Below are 21,113 nucleotides of genomic sequence, written 5' to 3'. Positions count from 1 at the left end.
AATGGTTAAGGGAAAAAATAAGTTTATTTGAAAACCAAATGTTATGCTTGAACTTTTTTAAAAATACAAAACTTCATGACAAGTTTAAGAAAAGTATACTGTTGGTAAATACAAAGAGGTGACCATCCTATCTGTGCTGACTGGAATGAACCCCGGGCCTTGGTTGGCCCTGCCTGTATAGAATCACTGTATAGAATCTGAAGCTGATAACTCCTCCTTTCAGTGAACTTGTAGCCGTTGATACGCTGAGGAGGAGAGTTTGGCTATCCAGCTTTCTTTCCATATGCATAGCTCAAAGGCAAAAGTTAGGGAACCTGTGGCCTTCCTGATTTTGTTGGACTTCAACTCCCATCAGTCAGCATGGCCCGATGGGTCAAGGATGATGGGAGTTGGAGTCCATCAACTTCAGGCGGGGGGGGGGGCTACAAAATTCCACCTCTGCTCTAAGGTGTACAAAAATAAGAGGTTAAGCATGGATTACCAAAGTATTGGCTTTGGTTCTTAATATGCAGTTCTAAATCAAGTCGATCAAGCTGCCCACTGTTTATTAGGCACTGAAGTCTCATGCTCCATCCAAGTTCATATGAAATCTGCTTCATGAAGAACATAAAATAAATGGCTGATTCGTCTTCCGCTGTAACACTCAAAGGGCATTCTTGTGCTTGAGAAGCATGCAGCTGGGGCATCTGTTTGCAGGGGCAGCATCTATCTGCACCATTGCTTTCAGACACACAAATACTCCATAACAGTTAAAGGAAAAGATGTGTTTTCTTCAGTAGAAGGACCCTTGCTGGAGCATCTGCCTTGCCTGCAGAAGGTCTCGGGTTCAATTTCCAGGGTGGAGGAGAGGAGAGACCCCTGTTGAAACCCTGGATAGCTCAATAACTTTGCCACAAAAAAAGCTCTACAGCTTTTGCATCTGGATTTTCACTTTTTGAAATAGGGCAGCCCTAGTGTCACACTTGGGCCTCTAGCCAGTTTTCACTTCTGGCCCTGCCTGCCGCTGCCAAAAGGGTCCCTGGAGGTTGTCCAGCAGGGAATATAGTCCTCAGGCTGGAAAAAGAGCTGCTAACCTAGGCCACAATCCAACCCCAAGTAAGCATGCATCTAATTGTATCTCTTGGAGTCCGTGGAACTAACAAACACTTAACTCTGGCCCAATGGTGTGCTTGGCTTTTTTGCACAGCGAGTGGTCTGAGGGTGGGTGGGTCTTCTTCATAAAATTCTAGTTTTTTAAAAAAAATTATGCCTGCATGGGAGAAATGTAAACAGCTTACACTGAGAAATAAACGTGGCTCGCTAGCACCAGGCTGGGACAAGAGCAGAATTCTAGGCGTCTCTCTCTGTGCAGTCTCCAATGGTGGAACATGATGCCATCATTCTTTAGTGAAACTTAAATCAGTTTTTTCCCTGCAATCGTAGCTACCCCTACCACAATGGAGGTGCGTTTAGAAAAACCAGAATTGCAGAGTTTTCTTATTTCACAGTGAGATTTTCCAGCTGAGAAACATTGTTATGCATGTCCCATTACACTCTTAACAGCATTTGCTGATCAGTAATTTATATTGATTTAACAAGGTTTACTCGAGCAGGGCTGGCCCAGCCATGAAGACAGTTGCCTCTGATGGCCTAACTGAGATCGAAGAGCATGCTGTTCACCATTGCTGCCTCCTACGTGGGTGTGTCCCTGCCTCCATGGTTGCTATGAACCCACCTCCTCTGTCACAGGCAGGGTACAGCTGCGGAGAGGGATTGGGTGCAGTGGCAGTGGGGAGTTTTCCTGAAGCGGCAAAACGTCCTGGGCCATCCCGGAACTTGAGATTGTAACCTTAGTTTTAGATCTGGAAAATATGGTGTATATTTCATTTCCTGGTCTCCCATGTTTTGAGAATCGTGCCTTCTCTTTACTATAAAGAATGCATTGCTGTGAGCAGAGCCTGTTGATGTACCAACTTGCATTGTTACCTGATCTTGAGTGGATAGTGGATATGGTTGCCATTTGCTGTGGCAAGAAGCCCTTGGAAAGAGAGTTTATGGATACCTTCTGACCAACAGTTCAAAATTGTCCATTTTGCTTGCTGTGGCTCCAGCGTGAAACTTCTGAAGCAGCAAAAACAGGAGGTTTCCTGTACTCTTACTGGTGTCACATCGCTGTGCATTTCCTTGGTGAGGTGGAGTCTGCATTCGCCTGTTTCCTGATGCTTTCTGTTTGAAAATAAAATGCAGTTCTTACATCCTTCAGATTTCTTTATACCCATCTATGCTAAACTAGGCTTGAACAAGAAGTCTGAATTCTTTCCGAGAGATTTTGAGTGATAGCCTTTATTTATTTCTTGCATACATAACAATTCTCTTCCTCCAAGGAATTCAAGGTGGCATAGATGGTTCTCCACCCCCACCCCACCCCCACTTTATTCTCACAACAACCCTATGAGGTCAGTTATGCCGAGAGGCAGTGACTGGCCCAAGGTTGCCAGTAGGGATTTGAACCCGGATCGCACACGTCCTAGTGCAACACACTAAGCAGTACAACACATTTCCTGAACAATAAGGAACGAGGCTTAAGCATGCCTACTAGTGCAACACACTAAGCAGTACAACACATTTCCTGAACAATAAGGAACGAGGCTTAAGCATGCCTACTTTTTACAGGATAAAATTCAGCTGACACTGATAAAGATGGGTTGGATAGCCCAGATAATCTCATGCAAAGCCAGGTGACCCTTACCTGCCAAGTCTCTTCTTCCAATGCCCACCAGGCCTTCATACAGTCCTTTGACTGGGTTTTCCCCTGCCATAATCACGCTATGGAGCCAAATGAGCAACATCCTATGACCGTGTTCTCTGTAGCTTTTGCTGCCTAGAAAGAAGAATTAGGGATAGCAGGCACACACACACAAAGACCCTTAAATGCTTCATAGTGTCTTATGGCATAAGTGTGAAGAGTGGTTAGCTGTGGACTTGACTTGGAACAGTCACAGTTCTTTCTTTGTTATAGCAGAAATGCCTACAATTTGGGACATGGCCACCACCTTGGGAGAATATTACCTACCACAGCTGTCACCATCTCTGTGTCCTCCAGCTGTTTTGGATTACAGTGCTATCAGGCTGAGGCTGATGAGAGATGATCACCCAAAACAGCCGGAGAACCCCAGGGCCTCATTTACACCACACATTTAAAGCAGTATGGTAGCACTGTTTAGTCATGGCTTCCCCCAAAGGATCCTGGGAAGTGTAGTGTATCAAGGGGTGCTGAGAGTTGTGAGGAGACCCCTATTCCCACCACAGAGCCACAATTCCCAGAGTGGTTTAACAATCACCTCAGGGAACTCTGGGAAGTGTAGTTTGGTGAGGGGACTAAGGGTCTCCTAACAACGCTCAGCACTCTTAACAAATGGCAGCTCCCAGGATTATTTTGGGGTAGCCATGCCTGTTTAAGTTACCATAGTGCTTTAAGTATACAGTAGTACCTCAGGTTACATATGCTTCAGGTTACATATGCTTCAGGTTACAGACTTCGCTAACCCAGATATAGTGCTTCAGGTTAAGAACTTTGCTTCAGGATGAGAACAGAAATCGGGCTCCGGCGGCGCGGCAGCAGCAGGAGGCCCCATTAGCTAAGGTGGTGCTTCAGGTTAAGAACAGTTTCAGGTTAAGGACAGACCTCCAGAACGAATTAAGTACTTAACCTGAGGTACCACTATATATTGTGTAAATGTGGCCAAGGTTGGCAAAGGCTGATTCTGGAGCACAGTTGTTTGAGAAGGCAGGGGGGGGGGTTCCTTTCACAAACCTCCAAGCACCTCTTCCTTACTTCACAAACTTGCTTCTAATATCAGGCTATTGATTCTGTCTTTAAAAGTGTTCCCCAAACATTTTGATCGGTGAGGGGCAAAGTTTTACTGTTTACACACTCAGGCACTGGGATTAAGCCGACCTCACAGCACCACTCTCTGTGCTTTCTGCCTGAGTTGTAGCCCTCCATTGGCAGCTGGCAAGTCCACAGCAGTGACTCATGCAGAGAGGCAGCAGGGAGCCTCTCAGAAAACCCTCCTACATGCCCTCTGTGTGAGTGATCGGGGATGGACTGTTAACTGCTTTGCACACAGAAGGTTCCTGGTTCAATCTCCAGGTAGGTAGGAACTGAGAAACACTCTTCCTAAAAGTGCACGGGAAGGTGCTTAGTCTGAGCAAGCGACCTACCTGCCCACTGGTGCTCAATGGCTCTGATATGAGCCTCGGTGAATTTCCAGTAATGTGCCAGCTTCTTCCACTCGTTGGGTTTGAGGTATTTGGTCGCAAGCCTCCACATGACGGAGCGGATGTGCTGCGTCTCCATCCGGTGGTCCTGCTTGAAGGTTAAGTGCTTGGCTACCCAGGAGTCGGAGTCGCTGTTCAGATTATCCTACAAAAAAGTGGCAAGAGCTGATTCACTACTAACTTGAATTTCCCCCCAAAATTTAATTTCCCCTACGACTGAGCCTGGCGTGCTCTGGTCCATGGGGTCACGAAGGGTCGGACACGACTAAACAACTAAACAACAACAACAACTGACAAATGTTTTCTGCAAGCTGTCTATAATGGCTCTAAGGGGGGTGCAGAGTGAAGGAGGTGCCTGCCTGCTGAGTTTGCTTGCTGATCAGAAGGTCGGTGGTTCGAATCCCCGCGACAGGGTGAGCTCCCGTTGCTCGGTCCCTGCTCCTGCCAACCTAGCAGTTCGAAAGCACACCAGTGCAAGTAGATAAATAGGCACCGCTGTGGCGGGAAGGTGTACGGTGTTTCCGTGTGTTCTGGTTTCCGTCACAGTGTTTCATTGTGCCAGAAGCGGTTTAGTCATGCTGGCCACATGACCTGGAAAGCTGTCTTGAACAAATGCTGGCTCCCTCGCCCTGAAAGCAAGATGACCGCTGCAACCTTATACTGTAGTCGCCTTTGACTGGACTTAACTGTCCAGGGGTTCTTTACTTTTACCTTTTACCTGGTGCTTCTAACCATTGATGGGCAACTTCAAGGCCCCCTTTTCTTTTCTCCTGCCTTAGAGTTCTTTATCTTCACATTTGGACCAGACAGCCATTCCAATGGAAGACACCTTTAAACATAAGGCTGCCTCTGACAGATCTTCAAAAAGAGGACCATCCTCTGTAAAGCAAGGACACATGGCCACCTCATCACATGCTTTGCCCTTGCCAAGAGCACACTCTTCATTTTCATCTCTACTCGAACCAAACTGACCTCTCCTTTCATTCATAGCACCTGCACCACTTATCAACATTCTGTTGCTGACACCTTTCCCTTCAGCAGCTGTATCTGTGAACATTCCATACCCACAAGCCCATATATAGAGATAGAGATAGAGATAGAGATAGAGATAGAGATAGAGATAGAGATAGAGATAGAGATGATAGAGATAGAGATAGAGAGATACACACACTCGTACCTTGGATCCCGAACGCCTTGGTACTTGGACATTTTGGCTCCTGAACACTGCAAATCCTGATGTGAGTGTTCCAGTTTGCGAACATTCTTTGGAACCTGAACGTCCGACAGAGCTTCTGCGACTTCCGATTGGTTGCAGGAGCTTCCTGCAGCCAATCAGGAGCCGTGCTTTGGTTTCCGAACGTTTTGGAAGTCGAACGGACTTCCAAAATAAATTTTGTTCAACTTCCGAGGTACCACTGTATACATGAATGTTTGGATATTCCATAATGCCCACCTACCTTTTCCCATTTGTAAAACCTATCTGCTTTGATGATCATGTCAGCCAGGTTGATGTGGTTGCCACGGGCAGCAATATCTAGGGATGTTTTACCTTGCTGAAATCAAAAGTAAGAGCAGGAGAAGGAAACATTATTTTATTATTATTTAGCAAAACTTATACACCGCTTGATGGTAATAAAACCACTAAGTGCTTTTCAATGAATATTAAGATTATCGATAAAAAGCTTAAAAACAAGTAATTAAAAACATGTAAAAGACCATTAAAATAAGACAAGTTGAAAACACATCAGCCACTATGTGTCTGGATGGGCTTTCCAAATCTCACAGCAATAATCTCAAAACAGCATTAATGCATTTATCACTTTCTTAAATGAACAAACAGTATTTAGCTCATAAAATTATATACCACTTGATTGTAAGGAAGAAAGCTCCAAGAGGTTTGACTTCTGCCATATATATATATATATATATATATATATATATATACGAAAGCATATATATATATATATATATATATCCCATTTTCCACTGATGACAGATGCATAACATGACCTTGTAATATATCTCCAGAAATTTAAAATACATACATTAAAAATACATACATTATATATATAATTATATTTAATACATTATATATATATAATTTTAAAGCTTCTGGAGAGCCACCTGCAAGGAATTGCTTCAGGGAGGGAAATGTGTTTTTGTCCAAATTTTGAACAGGGGGCCAGGCAAATTTCCTAAGCTCCCTGCAGCAAGTGAAAAAAGGAATCCAATTGGAAGGAGGAGAGAGAGAAAGGTTCTGTCATTTGGGGCTCATTCACCCATGCACAATCATATGACAGCTGCCTAATGTGCTCGGTCCATTGCCGGGTCATGCCATTTCTACCTTTGCAACATTGCAAAAAATGTTGCTCTGCTTTGCAGCTTCTCTGCAAGACTCTGGCAAAAACCACGGTGGGAGATTCAGGAGAGACAACAAATGAAAACATACCAACCAACCAAATAACGCAGCACTTGGCTAAACCACAGAATTCCCCACCACAAAGACATAGTGGTGGCTGCCAACGTGGATGGCTTTAAAAAGAGGTGAGGTGGATACCTCAAGCATAAGGCTATCAATGCCTACAAATCAGGATGGCATACCACTGAATTCCAGTTCCTGGGAATCACATGGTTTCTTTTCTTTATTAAAACTTCTTTTGAGTGTCATCTGCCTTCAATTTCTGCTGAAGTTCAAAATAATATTAATTTTTCCATTCAAATATCTGTGTGCTGATTGCCTGCATTCTATTCCAACCATGACTGAGAAGGTGCTACTTGTCTGCAATAGAATTATTTACCTTGTCTGTTAGTTTTAAGTTCACCCCAGCGATAAGAATCATTTCAGCAATGTCCTGTCTCCCATGCTCTGCAGCAATATGCAGTGGGCTCTGCTGCCTCTGGGTAAAAACAGAAAATAAGGAGCTAGCATTAATGAGGGCCTATTACTCTACGGTGGACCACTGGTGGTCTCTTAACATTTGGGACATGTAGATTGTGTATCAATACCATGAAACCATACAGTTTATTTCTTAAAAATAAAATAAAAGTCTTACATTATCAGGGATATCCAGGTCACATTCAGCATCAATTAGGAGTTTAACGATGGCTGGGTGATTCTGTAGCACCGCAATGTGCATAGCTGATGCATTTTGCTGTAAAATGAAGCACATTGATAGTTTTGTGTACAGTTGAAGTGGGGGGGAAGTCTGCCTTCTAAGGTACATCCTCTGAGCTAGAAGGTCTGTCTCTTAACACGACAGCATTATTCAATGGAACAGGTACAGAACTCGGCAGGTGTGCAAAGGTACCCATTCTGCTCTGACACTGGAAACAGGTTTTAGGGCTAAAAGCCTGAAGGCAGAGAGGCCATCAATATATTGCCGTTCTTTAACACAGGGTTTCCCAAACTTGGGTCTCCTGCTTTTTTTGGACTACAACTCCCATCATCCCTAGCTAGCAGGACCAGTGGCCAGGGGTGATGGGAACTGTAGTCCAAAAACAGCCAGAGAGTCAAGTTTGGGGAAAGCTGCTTTAACATCTTATTTTTGCTGCAACTGACTGACATAACTATTCCCTCAGAAACTGTAGCAATGGAAAGCAGCATTATATGAAGCTGCCTTGTATGGAGACACAGTATTTGTCCCTTCCAAGTTCTCAAGAGGATGCCTTTCTTAGCCTTCCTACGTCTTAGGAACATAACAAAGCTTCCTTATACCGAGTCAGACAATTGTTCCATCTAGCTCGGCATTGTTCCATCTAGCTCGGCATTGTTCAACATTGACAGGCAGCATCTCTCCAGAATTTCAGAGCTGCTTGGAGATGCTGGGGATTGAACCAGGGATCTGCATGCAAGGCAGCTGCTCTACCACTGAGCTACGGTTCACTGGAATGTCAGGAACTGACCCTCAGACCTTTTGCATGTAAAGCCAAATGTGGAGGTACAAGTCCTCCTGATTCTATAAGAGCCAGGTGATTTAGCACAGCACATTAATATCCCCCCATTTCTTCTGCCATAAAAATGTGGTAAATATTGGGTCTCCCATCCAGGCACTTGACCAGACCTGAGACAAGCTTAAAAAGGTAAAGGGGACCTCTAACCATTGGGTCCAGTTGCAGACGAGTCTGAGGTTGCGGCGCTCATCTAGCTTTATTGGCCGAGAGAGCCGGTGTACAGCTTCCGGGTCATGTGGCCAGCATGACTAAGCCGCTTCTGGTGAACCAGAGCAGCACACAGAAACACTGTTTACCTTCCCGCTGGAGCGGTATCTATTTATCTACTTGCACTTTGACATGCTTTCCAACTGCTAGGTTGGCAGGAGCTGGGACCGAGTAATGGGAGCTCACCCCGTCGGGGGGATTTGAACCGCTGACCTTCTGATCGGCAAGTCCTAGGCTCTGTGGTTTAACCCACAGCACCACTTGTGTCTGAGACAAGCTTAGCTTCTGCTAAAACAGGTGCATCCTCCACAGTTGGAGGAAGGATGCCTTGTTCCCAGTAGCTGGAAGTCGTAAGTGGGAAGAGCACTTGTTCTGATTGTGAGCCTCCCAGAAGTATCTTGTTGACCACGGGGAGAACAAGAAGCTGGACTAGAGAGGCGTCAGGATCCAGCTGCCAGGTTCTTATTATGTTCTTATGTATTAAGAGCCTTCTGGTGGTGCAAAGGCCAAGAAGTTCTTGTGGGGTGGAATATCACATACTTAATTTGAACCAGATCGACCTTCCCCAATCTGGTGCACTCCGAATGCTTTGGAGTACAACTCCCAGCAGCCAGCAGCCAGCATGTTGACTGGGGCTGATCCAAAACATCTGGAGGGGGCAGCAAGCTGGGGGAAGAGTATTCTAAGCCAGCTTTCACTGCTGCTGACTTGAGGTTGCTGGGAGTTGTAGTCCAACAACATTTGGAGGGAGCCAGTTGGCAAAAGCTATCCTAGACAACAATTGCTTGGCTGCTGAGCTTCTTAGCCTTCTTAACTTACAGCACCACTCCTACAAAGAGAGTCCAAGGATGGACTCAGCAGACCCAATGGACTCTCATTCCTCCTTTCTTTGCTCAAAGATGCTGTAGGTGATACCCAACCAAATGAGCTACTTACGTAATTCAGTGTATCTGTGTGAATTCCTGCATCAATAAGGATCCTGGCCATGATCTCATAGCCATTTTGTGCAGCATAATGAAGGCAGGTCATCTTTTTCTGAGAGAGAGAAAACACCATTCAGACAATACAAGAGATTGTCCATGTGGCCCAAGGTTGCCTTAACTCAATCCCAATTATTTTATTGTTTATCAACTTCCCCCGATAATCCTCAGCATCCTTCAGGGGAGCTGCGATAGGCATCACCTTCCAGTGAGAGCCACTGACCTGAGTTTGGATGTTGACATCACAGCCGGCTTCCAGGAGCAGCTTCATGCAGCCATGATGACCATTTTCAGCAGCCAAGTGCAGGGCACTCAACCCTTCCTGGGAAGGGAGAAGAAGAGGAGAACCCTGATTGCACTTCTAATTATTTATTATTTCATAAAATGTACATACCATTTGATAGCGCAAAACAAAACAAAACCACAAAGTGGTTTACAAAAATAATTAAACAATGTAATGATCAGTTAAAAACAACTATTTTAAATTTTAAAAAAATAATTAAAACCAACAATAAGCTAAAAACCAGATTGAAACACATCAAGATTCTGCATGTTTAAAAACAACAATGTTTTTAGCAGGTGCCAAAAAGAGAACTCCTGTACCCTCCCTCTCCTTAGCGATCTTGCCGTTCAGCTTAGTGAGCTGGGCCAAGAGGTGGTACTATATTTCCTCCAGAAACTGGTGCCACTCAATGACTGAACTCAGCCTCCTCCTTCTCCGCTGTCCTCCCCACCTCCACAAATACCTTCATGCATCTCATATCCTCCGACATCCCTCAGAGGAAAACCCTGGCATTTGTCTTTCAGGGCTGCACGCCCAAATGAGTCATGTGACTTGTGAGAGAGCACGGCCTCCCCCAAACGTGAGTTTTTCAGGGCCGAGAGCGAGCAAGTGAGCAGCTTCCCAACTCCCCTCCCTGATGACCATCCCAGTGCACATGGCAGGAGCAGAGGCGGAAGGAAAAGAGCCTTGGCACTTGCCCATACCATATTTTTCCTCCTCTGTTGGGGTCCACATGCTGCTGCTGACGGTTCTGCTCCTGTAGTTGGCTGCTCCTTGCTAGAGTGGCATACCTGAGCTGTGGTGCTCATGGGCAAGAGGATCACCTGGGGCAACTGCTCTGGGCATCTTTCAGGGCTGCACTTTCGTGGGAGCCAGGTGAATCTCGTGAGAGCATGCCCTCCCCCCCAATGCACATCATTTGGGGCCACACACTTTCAGAAGACATCTCGTGATCCAATCAGAAGCTGGAGTGGCTTCTGTAATTCCGGGATGCCTTGCTTAAATCAGGACAGTTGACGGGTATGGCATCTTCATGGTGTACTCTTCCTACTGAGTGAACTATGTTCCTCAAAGGGCGGTTAGAGTGTCAGATTAGGACCCGCAAGGCCATGGGTGGTATCCCATGCTAGTTGGATCCACTGAAATCACAGGGATTTAAGTGTGTTGTATTTCAGTTGGTCTATTCTGAGCACACCTGGTTCAATAGCCCACTCAGGGACAACCGCCAATGGGTGGCCTTAGGCCAGCCACTATCTCCCAGCCTAACCTACCTCACAGGCTTGTTGTGAGGCTGAAATGGGGAGGACAACTATGTACATCACCTTGAATGCCTTGAAGGAAAAGGAGGAGATAAACATAATAAACTAGCAAAGGTCTTCTACTCACCATATTCTTCTCATCAAGGTTCATTCCTACATCTATAAGCTTCTGCAGTACCTCTGCATGACCATTCTTGGCAGCTAGATGAAGCGCTGTGTTCTTCTCCTGCAAATCAAGGTGACATCCAATAGAAATATGTGTGGGTGATATCCTCTCAAAGTACCAATAATTTAAGGGCCAGTCTAGATGGAGAGGGAAATAAGCAAAGCCTCAAAGCATGAGGAAGACCCATAGACAACAGCAACTGGAGTGAACGGGATGCTGATTCCTGTTCCTTTCCATACCTTGTCTTTGATTCTGCAGGCACAACCTAAGCGAATCAGGAAGTCCACCACCTCCAGTTGCCCATTCTCAGCAGCCAGATGAAATGCCGTCCGGTCCATCTTTAAGGAGAGAAAGGATGAGAGTCTTTGTGGTATAGTGGTTATGGTGTTAGACTAGGACCTAGGAGACCAGGGTTCCAATCCACACTTGGCTATGAAGCTCACAGAGTGACTTTGGGCCAGTCACCACCTGATAACATATTTGAAAAACAAAAACTATTTACAAAAAAAGGCAGTACCTTAGACTGTTCCGAAAAATTCCCACCTTGTCTTTCTTATCCAGCTGCACATCCTCGAGGTCTTCCATGATAAACTCAATGACCCTGATATGACCTCTTTGAGCTGCGCAATGCAACAAGTTGCGACCATTCTGGGAGGGGGAAAAAAAGGAATAGGATTCAGTTCCCAAGATGTGGGCCTAACCCACAAACTGTTTTGAACTACAGTGGTACCTTGGGTTACATGCGCTTCAGGTTACATATTCTTCAGGTTACAGACTCCGCTAACCCAGAAATAGTACCTCGGGTTAAGAACTTTGCTTCAGGATGAGAACAGATATTGTGCTCTGATGGCGCAGCAGCAGCGGGAGGCCCCATTAGCTAAAGTGGTGCTTCAGGTTAAGAACAGTTTCAGGTTAAGTACGGACCTCCGGAACGAATTAAGTACTTAACCCGAGGTACCACTGTATAGCTCCCATCAGTCCAATCAAACCTAATTGCAAATTCAAATGTATCCCTATCATGTTTTATGACTTCCTTGATATTGTATGTGGGCTGGAACTGGTCTGTGACCAAAATAATAAAATTCAATTTCCTTCTATTGTTCTGGCCCCAGCCATCACTGAGTGGGTCCACTACCCAAAGCTTGCCCACAGAGAAAAGCAGCCCTTGGGCATCCAAAGAGCTCCTCAATCCTGATCTAGTATCCCTGAGCAATGTATTTTTAAGAGAGGAAGTGTGACAAACCTATTGAAGACGGGAATTCCAGGAATGGAGGTAGACGAGGACAAAGCAGTCAACTCTTCCTCCTTGGAGTTGCATGAACTTTCCCCTGAACTTTACAACCACCACAGCCTCGTTGAGTGCCAAAAATATCCTCCATGCTTATCTTTTACAGCCATCATTTAATGCTTTACTCCTCCTAAGTTATTTATTATAAAAATATACAGGCTTGCCCTTCCGGCTATGTATGCTTTACACAGTTCCAAACTTGCCCCGCTGAGCAAACACCACCTGCCCACACAGAACGACTGGATGCTCCTGACTAAGAGCCCCCAGCTGCACTGAGGCTACTTTCACAGCCACTTCCGCGTGCCTTGGGAGACATGCATCTCTCAGTGGTTTCAGTTCAGGCCAAAGGAATTGCATGTATCCGATAAAGGTCATCAGGTTTAAGACTGGTCATTGCAAACATCTGCAATAGGCTGGCAGGCAGTGGGGGCAGGAAGGAGAGAGGAACTTGTGGAGCAAATGATGCACCAGGCAATTTTCATCCCCCAGTTTCCAGTGCATTTTACTATTACTTTCCTCAGCGTAGACAGTCCAAGGCTTTCTTGGGAAGCGTGTTTGCTATGCAAGAGCCCCAATCCACTGCAAATGTACATCCCAAGGGAAGATCTACACCACACATTTAAAGCACACTCAACACACATTTAGAACATGTGACTTCCCCCAAGGAATCATGGGAATTGTTGCTTAAGATTGATGGGAACCATAGCTCTGTCAGGGTGAAACTACCATTCCCATGATTCTTTGAGAGATGCCATGAGCTTTAACTGTACTATTTGGATCTTGCTTTAAATTTGCCAGTCACAGTGCAACCTGAATTTGCTGAATTTCCACCTGCCAATTAGTGAGGGCAGAATTCAACTGAGTTTTACTTGGAGTAGGTCCATTAACTTCAGTGGGTCTACCCTCAGTAAGACTGAGTTGACTACCACTCTGACTGACTGGAAACATCCTAAATTGCTTATTCAGATTTCAAACTTTCAAAAATTTATAGACTCTGCAATCAACCCACACATGCAGTCAAAAGGTAATGAAGGAATCTCTCTTTCTCTGTCATACAAAGCTGTTAATACCAGGGAGCCAAGGAATGATGCCATACCTTGTTTTGGCAGTTGATTTTGGCACCAGCAGTGACAAGGATCTGAAGGACACGGAGGTGGCCAAACCAGGCGGACAAGAGGAGGGCGTTCATCCCAAACTGGGTAGCCAGAGAGAGACAGAAGAAAGGTCATCTTGGGTCTGGAATAAAATGGCAGTTAGTCCTTGCTCAATTTGCCTAGGAGAAGGTTGTGTGTTCTAGGAATGTAGGAAGCTGCCTTACACTGAGACAGACCTTTCAATCCATCTAACTCAGTATTGTCTACACTGACTGGCAGTAACTTGCCAGGGTTTCAGACCAGGATTATTTCCTGGTCCTACCTGGAGATGAGATGCGGGTGGCGCTGTGGGTTAAACCACAGAGCCTAGGGCTTGCTGATCAGAAGGTCAGCAGTTCAAATCCCAGCAACGGGGTGAGCTCCCATTGCTCAGTCCCTGCTCTGCCAACCTAGCAGTTCGAAAGCACTTCAAAGTACAAGTAGATAAATAGGTACCACTCCAGCGGGAAGGTAAACGGTGTTTCCATGCACTGCTCTGGTTCGCCAGAAGTGGCTTAGTCATGCTAGCCTCATGACCCGGAAGCTCCCTCGGCCAATAAAGCGAGATGAGCACCGCAACCCCAGAGTCGTCTGCGATTGGACCTAATGGTCAGGGGTCCCTTTAACTTTACCTGGAGATGCTGGGGATTGACCCTGGGACTTGGTTGTATTTTTCTAAAAATATATCCTGGTTTAGCATATGCGTATAATAAACTGCTGCCAAAGTGATGTCACATCACATTTTAGCATTTATGACTCGCTGCCTTGTACTTTGTATGTGGCACTTCTAAAAATGCTGGTTAAGTCCATGGCAGTGAACGTCTACCATCATTGTATGCAGAAGAGCCAGTTGCCCTACTGGTGCTACTGGGAGTTGTTGCCCAAAATATTTGAAGGACACCAGTTTCAGGAAGGCTATCCCTGAGCCTCCATCATTCACTGCTGCCTTTTGAATAGAACCTTTATTTTTATGACACATTCATTTTTCACTTCCCTGTATTTCACCACCTGTATTGGTGGCTAAACATTTTAAACAAATAAACCAAGCAAGCTTCTTGGAGGAAGTTCTCATTCAAAGCAACCAAGGAGCTGAGTTTTAAGAGGCCAGCCGCATTTTGCACAGATGCAAGAGTTGAGATCCTCCTCAATCTTACGCTGTCCTCGTCATTCACAGAGGCATCGTGGTCTAGGAGAAGACGGACGGCCTGTTCGTGACCAGCTCCTGCAGCCCAGTGGAGAGCGGTCCTGTCTATCTGGAAAGGAAGGACAAGGTTAAGTAGGGGGAAGAAAAGGATGCAGAACAGGTGGGTGGGTGCTGGGCAAACTGCTGTCAGTGCCCCCCCCACAGTGGCGTAGCGTGGGGGGTGCAGGGGGGCCGGCCGCACCGGGCGCAACATCTGGGGGTTAGGGTTAGGGGGCACAAATCCATGGGTTAGGGAGTGCAAATCCACGGGTTAGGGGGTGCAAATTACTTGCCTTGCCCCGGGTGCTGACAACCCACGCTACGCCACTGCCCCCCCAGCCACGCCTCCCCTCTGTGACTAAATATTCATTTATTTTACATTCTATCCAATCTTTCTTCCAAGGAACTCAAGGTGGTGTGGATGTGCTCCATCGTCTAACTTCTCTGCAAAGAAATCAGGATGAATATTCAGTAAACCTAGAAGCACCCAGTGCCGGAATTATGTATAAGCTAAACAAGCTATAGCTTAGGGCCCCACTCTTTGGGGGGGGGCCCTAAAAATTTAAAGGAAAAAAACAACAACTGGATGTACATTTCCAAAATAAAAGATAAAAATAAAATAAAATAAAACCTACTTACAGCAACAGTGTTTTGTGTTGTGTATGGACCTATTAGGTCCATAAGTTACCATATAGCATATATTCAACACAAAAAACAGCGACAATTTGTTGTTGACAAAGGACAGCTGGACATATAAAGGGCCTCATCAAACCTAAATCCAGCCTCGGAAGCACTCATAGTTTCTGGGTGTCCTTTTCCCCTCCTCCCTCCTAATGCCTTTTCCTTTTGTGCCACCTCTTTCGCACTGCAAGTTTTGGAAGCTGCTCTGGGAGCTTTTGTGGCTGAAGAGTGGGATAAAAATGCTCAGTATAATAATTAAAAAAAATATTTGGGGCTGATTTGACTTTGGGGCTAGCTTAGTGCTTATAAAACACTGGAGGGAGAGTTTGGCGACAGAAAATATGTCCCTTTCCCTCCCGACCCCATTTCAGCTTCCCTGTTCAAGGAGATTGGGGAAAGTCTCAGGACAGAGTTCTTGGATCTACTGTGGTACCTCGGGTTAAGAACTTAATTCATTCTGGAGGTCCATTCTTAACCTGAAATTGTTCTTAACCTGAGGTACCACTTTAGCTAATGGGGCCTCCTGCTGCCGCCACGCCGCCGGAACACAATTTCTGTTCTCATTCTGAAGCAAAGTTCTTAACCCGAGGTACCATTTCTCGGTTAGCGGAGTCTGTAACCTGAAGCGTCTGTAACCTGAGGTACCACTGTACTTGGTTTTGTTTTGTTCTCCTGCAACCCAAAACGTCCCTGTGTTCCAACTGTGAAGGGTCTAGATAAGATGTGGAAACCTGTGTGCCATCAAGATGTTCCCGGATAGCGTCAGTGAATGTGGTCAAGGGCAAGGGATGATGGGAGATGTAGTTCAGCAACATCCAGAGGGACACAGGTTCGTCACCTCAATTCAGATTTCTGGGGAAGAGCCCGCAACACGCAACATTATCTGGACCCCATCCCCTGTAAGCACTTACATTATTCTTGGCCTTGACATCCACCCCTCTCTTGATCAGCTCGTTCATCCGTGCTGTGTTGTTCCGCTTTGCCGCATCGTGAAACTCTTTCTCCGAAAGAAGCACTTGGGAAGAAAAACAGGGCACGGTGGTGTTAATGATGGTTACAGTGCAGGTTGTAAGATGGAAAAACACAGAAATTAAATCCTAGAGGCAGCTGGGTACATATTGTTGACTGCAAGGAGGTGCCCACTGAACAGATGGAACAGATGGTCAATCACAGTTAGCTTGGACCTTAGTCAGTCTCAGAGGGTGGATCATTCTGTTATGGACCCATGCTAGGATGCCATTGGAAGCAAAATTGCCTGCCTCCAGCAAAGCCTCCTTCATTAGAGCAAAGTCAGATCAGGGACTCGAACAAAGACCCAACGGGCACCCTCCATGGCAGCAGACAGCAACACAGGGCAGAAGGTTTCTCATCCTAACATGAAGGTTGAGCACAATAAAAGCCAAATTGGAATGGAGACAGTGCCAGAATGCAGGAAACATAGGAGGGTTGCTTTAGGCTGAAGCAGATCATTGGTCCAACTAGCTCAGAATTATCAACATTGACTGGTTCAGAGGCAGCGAGTCCCTCTCGGCTCTATCTACAGATGCTGAGGCACCCCTCAAAAACATTTATTTATTTTTAAGACCATAAGCCATTTAATATTGAACTATCCAAGCTCTGAACAGGAATATATAAAAATACAACTAAGTATGATCCGAGGGCTTTAGAAGGAAATGCCCACCCCCAAGGTGAAATGGAGATATTTATTTACACAGGATGACTAGTACTTATAAGTTATAATAAACTAGAGGTAGTATAAACCACAGCTTTCATAAAACACACACACACACACAAACATACTGACAGGGCAGGGGTGGATTTACACAGCACACTTTATGCCCTTGCCTTCTTGTGTTTTTTACTACAGCCGTGAGACAAGTATAAAGTCAACTGAAGGGAACTGTAAAAAACATATGGAGGGAGGGGAAGGGTGGCGGAGGGAGAACTATTGTTAAATTCACAGTCACGCTTCAGGAAGAAGCAGATTTAAAGCAGTTATTAATGAAAGGAATTTGGTAAGACATATCTATAAAACTATATAACGATTTTCTTTTGGGATAAACAAATAGGTTGGTACTTTATTAAGAATTATAATGAGCAAGACACCTTTTGGATAATCCACTCTTCATATTATATACAGTGATACCCTGGTCCTCAAACGCCTTGGTACTCAAACAACTTGGAACCCAAACACTGCAAACCCAGAAGTAAGTGTTCCAGTTTGCAAACTTTTTTCAGATGCTGAACGTGCTCTGTTTTTAGTCTTACGCTTCCTATTTGATAGCCACACTTTCGTTTTGAGTGTTACGCTGAGGTCTGTCTATTTTGGGGGGGGGGGGGTTTGTGGCTCTTTTTTGTGTGTGACTGTGTGGAACCCAGTTCAGCTACTGACTGATTGATTGTGTGACTGCAGCACATTGGTTATCGCTTTCATTTTACAGATCCATGGTCTCATTAGATAGTAAAATTCATGTTAAAGTGCTGTTTTAGGGGTTGTTTTTAAAAGTCTGGAACGGATTAATCCATTTTGCATTACTTTCTATGGGAAAGCGCACCTTGGTTTTGGAACGCTTTGGTTTTGGAACGGACTTCCGGAACAGATTAAGTTTAAGACGTTAATGGGGACAAATTCATGGGGAATAAGGCAGTCCATGGCTACTCACCACAATGGCTATATAGTGATACCTCGGGTTAAGAACCTGAAACTGTTCTTAACCTGAAGCACCATTTTAGCTAATGGGGCCTCCTGCTGCTGCCGGAGCACGATTTCTGTTCTCATCCTGAAACAAAGTTCTTAACCTGAGATACTATTTCTGGGTTAGCAGAGTCTGTAACCTGAAGCGTCTGTAACCCGAGGTACCACTGTATTCTTACTTGCACAGTATGCATCTGTATTCCTGTTGCTGGAATTCACAAGAAGAGAGGGCAGTGCTGTTGCACTCAGGTCTTGCATGTGGGCTTCCTATTGGGGCATCTGTGAGGCCACTGTGAGAACAGAAAAGGGGACTGGCCATCTGTCACAGATGCTTTAGCTGAGATTCCTGTATTGAAAGGAGTTGCGCCAGATACTGTTCTATGACTCACTGGGCCATTGACCTGAGCCAGCAGGGCTTTCCTGTTCTTAAAGACTACCTGCTGCAGATATCATGTATCAAGGGTGGATCTTGTACATAAACTTAGATGGCTTTAGAAGGAGGCTAGACAAATTCATATAACAATAAAGCTAAATATACTGGTGCAGCAATAAAACTGCTAGCACATTTGGAAAGCTAAGCAGGGTCCCAGTGTGGTTTCAGATTGGATGGGAGACCATGCACAGAGATTGCTGCATCAAAAGCGGGGGAAGGGTTAGACTTGTTGGTCCCTCAGGGTCCTTTCCAACTCTACAGGTCTTTCAATGGATATATGCTATCTCCAGGGTCGGAGACAATGCACCACTTAATACTAACCGCTGAGAATCACAAGAGGGGGCGCTGCTGCCACTCAGGTTCTACTTTTTGGCTTCACATGGAGGCACCTGGTCAGTCACGGTGAGAACTGCTGGCTAGACTAAACGGGCCATTGTCTTGATCCAAACTATTGTTCTTACATATATATATATTTATTCCAGTTTTGGGAACCAGTAAAGTATATTCCAAATTTTAAAAGATGCCTGACACCCATATTATACTTTGTATAAGTTGTATGGAATAAATAAATAAAAATATTAAATATTATATATATATATATATATGTGTGTGTGTGTGTGTGTGTGTGTGTGTGTGTGTAATAATAATATAAATACATAAATATAAATGAATAGGTAGGTTTCCCAACATCTCTTGGCACCCTTAAGGAGCAACAGCTCCCATAAATATTTTGGGGAAGCTATAGCTGTTTAAGGGACGCGGGTGACGCTGTGGATTAAACCACAGAGCCTAGGACTTGCCGATCATAAGGTCGGTGGTTCGAATCCCCGCGACGGGGTGAGCTCCCGTTGCTCGGTCCCTGCTCCTGTCAACCTAGTAGTTTCGAAAGCACATCAAAGTAGATAAATAGGTACCGCTCCGGCAGGAAGGTAAACGGCGTTTCCATGCACTGCTCTGGTTCGCCAGAAGCGGCTTAGTCATGCTGGCCACATGACCCGGAAGCTGTACACCGGCTCCCTCGGCCAATAAAGTGAGATGAGCGCTGCAACCCCAGAGTCGGCCACGACTGGACCTAATGGTCAGGGGTCCCTTTACCTTTATAGCTGTTTAAAGTGGTATCACAGTGCTTTTAAATGGAAGCGGCCTCAGACACCCATCTAATTAGCTAACAAACGCCAGGGTATCTGTGCAATAATCACCAACAACTGTTTTATGAACAGGCCACCAGAGTGGCCAAAGTAGTAGCAGTCAGATGTTGGTGGGCATCAGCTCACATCACTCCTTGAGAGCAAAGACAAAGTGCAGGGATGATGGGAAATGTAGTCCAACACCAGCTTGTTATTGAAATAGCTATTTTCTCTCTGTGTGCGCACGTCCATGGGTGTGCAATCAGGATTGGGACCTCAGCATGCAGATTGATAGGGCTTTTTTTAACTCTCTGTGGTCCTGATGAAAATTAACCCCCTGCACACTTGCTATTTACACTGGAAGGGATGCTCCCATTCACCTCGCTGGGCAGCTGGGCAAGTAACTCTTGGGGCGGAAGAGGGTGGGTGGTATTGGGGTGTAAGGTTTCAACTCTCCCTACTCCACATGCACCGTGCTCCAGATCCTGAAGCTCCTCCTCCAAAACTCAAAAGGTGCCGCTACACGTGTACGCCAGGGGGACCAGCAGGCGCGCGCCCACTTCGTGCATCGGCTGCCCCTAATGCAGGCGACTAAATCTGATCCTCACTCAAAGAACAACTCCACAAAAGCCACAACTCTCAGGTGAGGAGTCTGAGAGAGAAAGCACAAATAGCTGGAACGCAGCGCCCCGGCTCAACGGGCTCGAGGACCGGGCGAATTCCTGCGCATTTGGGTCAGATCATCCACAAGGAGCGCGCCGAGGAGGCTTTCAGCAGAGCCCGGGAATAACTCTTCTCCTTCCCCGCCGAAGCCTGCTGCTCCCCGCTCCCCCTTTCCGACGGAAAATCCTCCCTCCCCCCACACCTCGAAGCCCTAGTTATCCAGTGTCACCCCCATTCCCACCTCTAACCCCTTTCATTTCGTCTCTCTCCCTTCCAATTGCAACCCCGATTGCACGCTCCTCGGGGCGGGAACTTAAACCTTCGACCGCAGTGGCTCTGCCAGCACCGGCCACATTATACAGAGCGACGCCCCACGCGCGAGGAAGTCGGTGGGAAGTCCAAGAGGAGCCCTCGGTTCTTCCTCCACTTTTGCCTCGGACCCCCCCCCTCGCTTTGTCTCGCCCCCTCCACAGCCCGCACCCCTTTCACTTACGGGTGTCATCCTCGGAAGCCAAGTCGTTCTCCATGGCCCCTGCAAGCTCCTCACCGCCAGAGCATCCCAGCTGTAGCCCGGCCTCCGCTTTCGGAGGCAGGAGAAGCCTGCCTGCCTCTCCTTTGGCTAAACGCAGCAGCAGGCGCCAGGATTTGAACGCGCATCCCTTAAGCCCTGGGCATGGGGCACGCTCTCCGTCCCGCGACCCAGCTGTGCAGGCTGCGGCGGATAAGATGGTGCCAAAATTACTCCATCCGCGGCGGCATCTCCTTCTACTGCTGCTGCTGCTGCTGCTTTTTCCCTTCTTCTCC

The 21,113-nt window shown here is 46.1% G+C and overlaps 1 protein-coding gene across 5 annotated transcripts; it reads right to left on the bottom strand.

Moving 5' to 3' along the window:
- Window positions 1-5: 5 nt before the first annotated feature.
- ANKDD1A (ankyrin repeat and death domain containing 1A) lies at window positions 6-21,113 on the bottom strand. 5 transcript variants are annotated; one of them, XM_083713164.1, is made up of 16 exons: window positions 20,803-21,113; window positions 18,266-18,432; window positions 16,303-16,406; window positions 14,682-14,780; window positions 13,491-13,589; window positions 11,650-11,754; window positions 11,346-11,444; window positions 11,068-11,166; window positions 9,622-9,720; window positions 9,355-9,453; window positions 7,314-7,412; window positions 7,059-7,157; window positions 5,718-5,813; window positions 4,204-4,405; window positions 2,729-2,860; window positions 6-2,205 (listed from the first exon to the last, which is right to left on the bottom strand). In XM_083713164.1, the coding sequence occupies exons 2-16, from the start codon at window positions 18,342-18,344 to the stop codon at window positions 2,144-2,146; spliced, it is 1,572 nt and encodes a 523-aa protein (XP_083569290.1). In that variant the 5' UTR covers window positions 18,345-18,432; window positions 20,803-21,113; the 3' UTR covers window positions 6-2,143. The 5 variants fall into 5 exon arrangements, with proteins under 5 accessions (XP_083569290.1, XP_083569291.1, XP_083569293.1 ...); XM_083713165.1 differs by lacking the exon at window positions 18,266-18,432 and having other exon boundaries at window positions 20,803-21,112; XM_083713167.1 differs by lacking the exons at window positions 18,266-18,432; window positions 20,803-21,113 and having other exon boundaries at window positions 13,491-13,630; window positions 14,682-14,776.

This window comes from Podarcis gaigeae (genome assembly GCF_964106915.1).
Source record: "Podarcis gaigeae genome assembly, chromosome: 14".
In the NCBI taxonomy this organism is placed as follows: Eukaryota; Metazoa; Chordata; class Lepidosauria; order Squamata; family Lacertidae; genus Podarcis; species Podarcis gaigeae.
Note: the sequence above shows the minus strand (reverse complement) of the source record. Positions and strands in the feature narration are given on the sequence as shown.